The sequence below is a fragment of the Camelina sativa genome, unplaced genomic scaffold, assembly GCF_000633955.1.
Source record: "Camelina sativa cultivar DH55 unplaced genomic scaffold, Cs unpScaffold07446, whole genome shotgun sequence".
Taxonomy (NCBI): domain Eukaryota; kingdom Viridiplantae; phylum Streptophyta; class Magnoliopsida; order Brassicales; family Brassicaceae; genus Camelina; species Camelina sativa.
Genome location: NW_010928517.1, coordinates 1 through 463, shown reverse-complemented (window position 1 = coordinate 463; position 463 = coordinate 1). Strand labels below are relative to the sequence as shown.

Genomic DNA, 463 nt, shown 5'->3' with positions numbered 1-463 from the left:
ACCAACGCATCTTTGATCTCTTCAAGCTCGATCGTCTCCAGAACTTGCTTCACAAATCTCTGCACGAATTTTCAGATGATTTCTTTATTTCGATTTCTAGGTCACAGTGTTGATGATGCCCTGTAGAATTAGGGCTTACGATTTTGGTTTTGGGATCGATTTCAGGAACTAGACGGAGCCAAGCTGAGTAAATTAGGGATTCTTCGACTGTGATGTTTGGTGAGTGTATATCTGTTTGCTCGCAGTAGCCTGAGACTCGTGCGAACGTTTCTTGTACTTTAAGGTAACCGCTGATTCTGATCTCTCCTTCGATGTATCCGCTTGTTTTTCTTCCGGCGAGAACGTCGAGTAATGTGGTTTTACCGGCTCCGCTGATTCCCATCAACGCCGTTAGAACTCCGGGCCTGAAAGCTCCGGTGATGTCTGAGAGAAGCTGTAACTTCTTCTCATTGTGCCCTTGACC

The 463-nt window shown here is 45.8% G+C and overlaps 1 protein-coding gene across 1 annotated transcript; it reads right to left on the bottom strand.

Moving 5' to 3' along the window:
• Positions 1 to 6: 6 nt before the first annotated feature.
• LOC104785784 (ABC transporter G family member 33) lies at positions 7 to 457 on the bottom strand (the record flags this gene model as incomplete). The annotated part of the gene is made up of 2 exons (XM_010499325.1): positions 140 to 457; positions 7 to 59 (listed from the first exon to the last, which is right to left on the bottom strand). Coding segments are annotated over exons 1-2 (296 nt in total), but the record flags the coding sequence as incomplete, so codon positions are not given.
• Between the last annotated feature and the right edge of the window lie 6 nt (positions 458 to 463).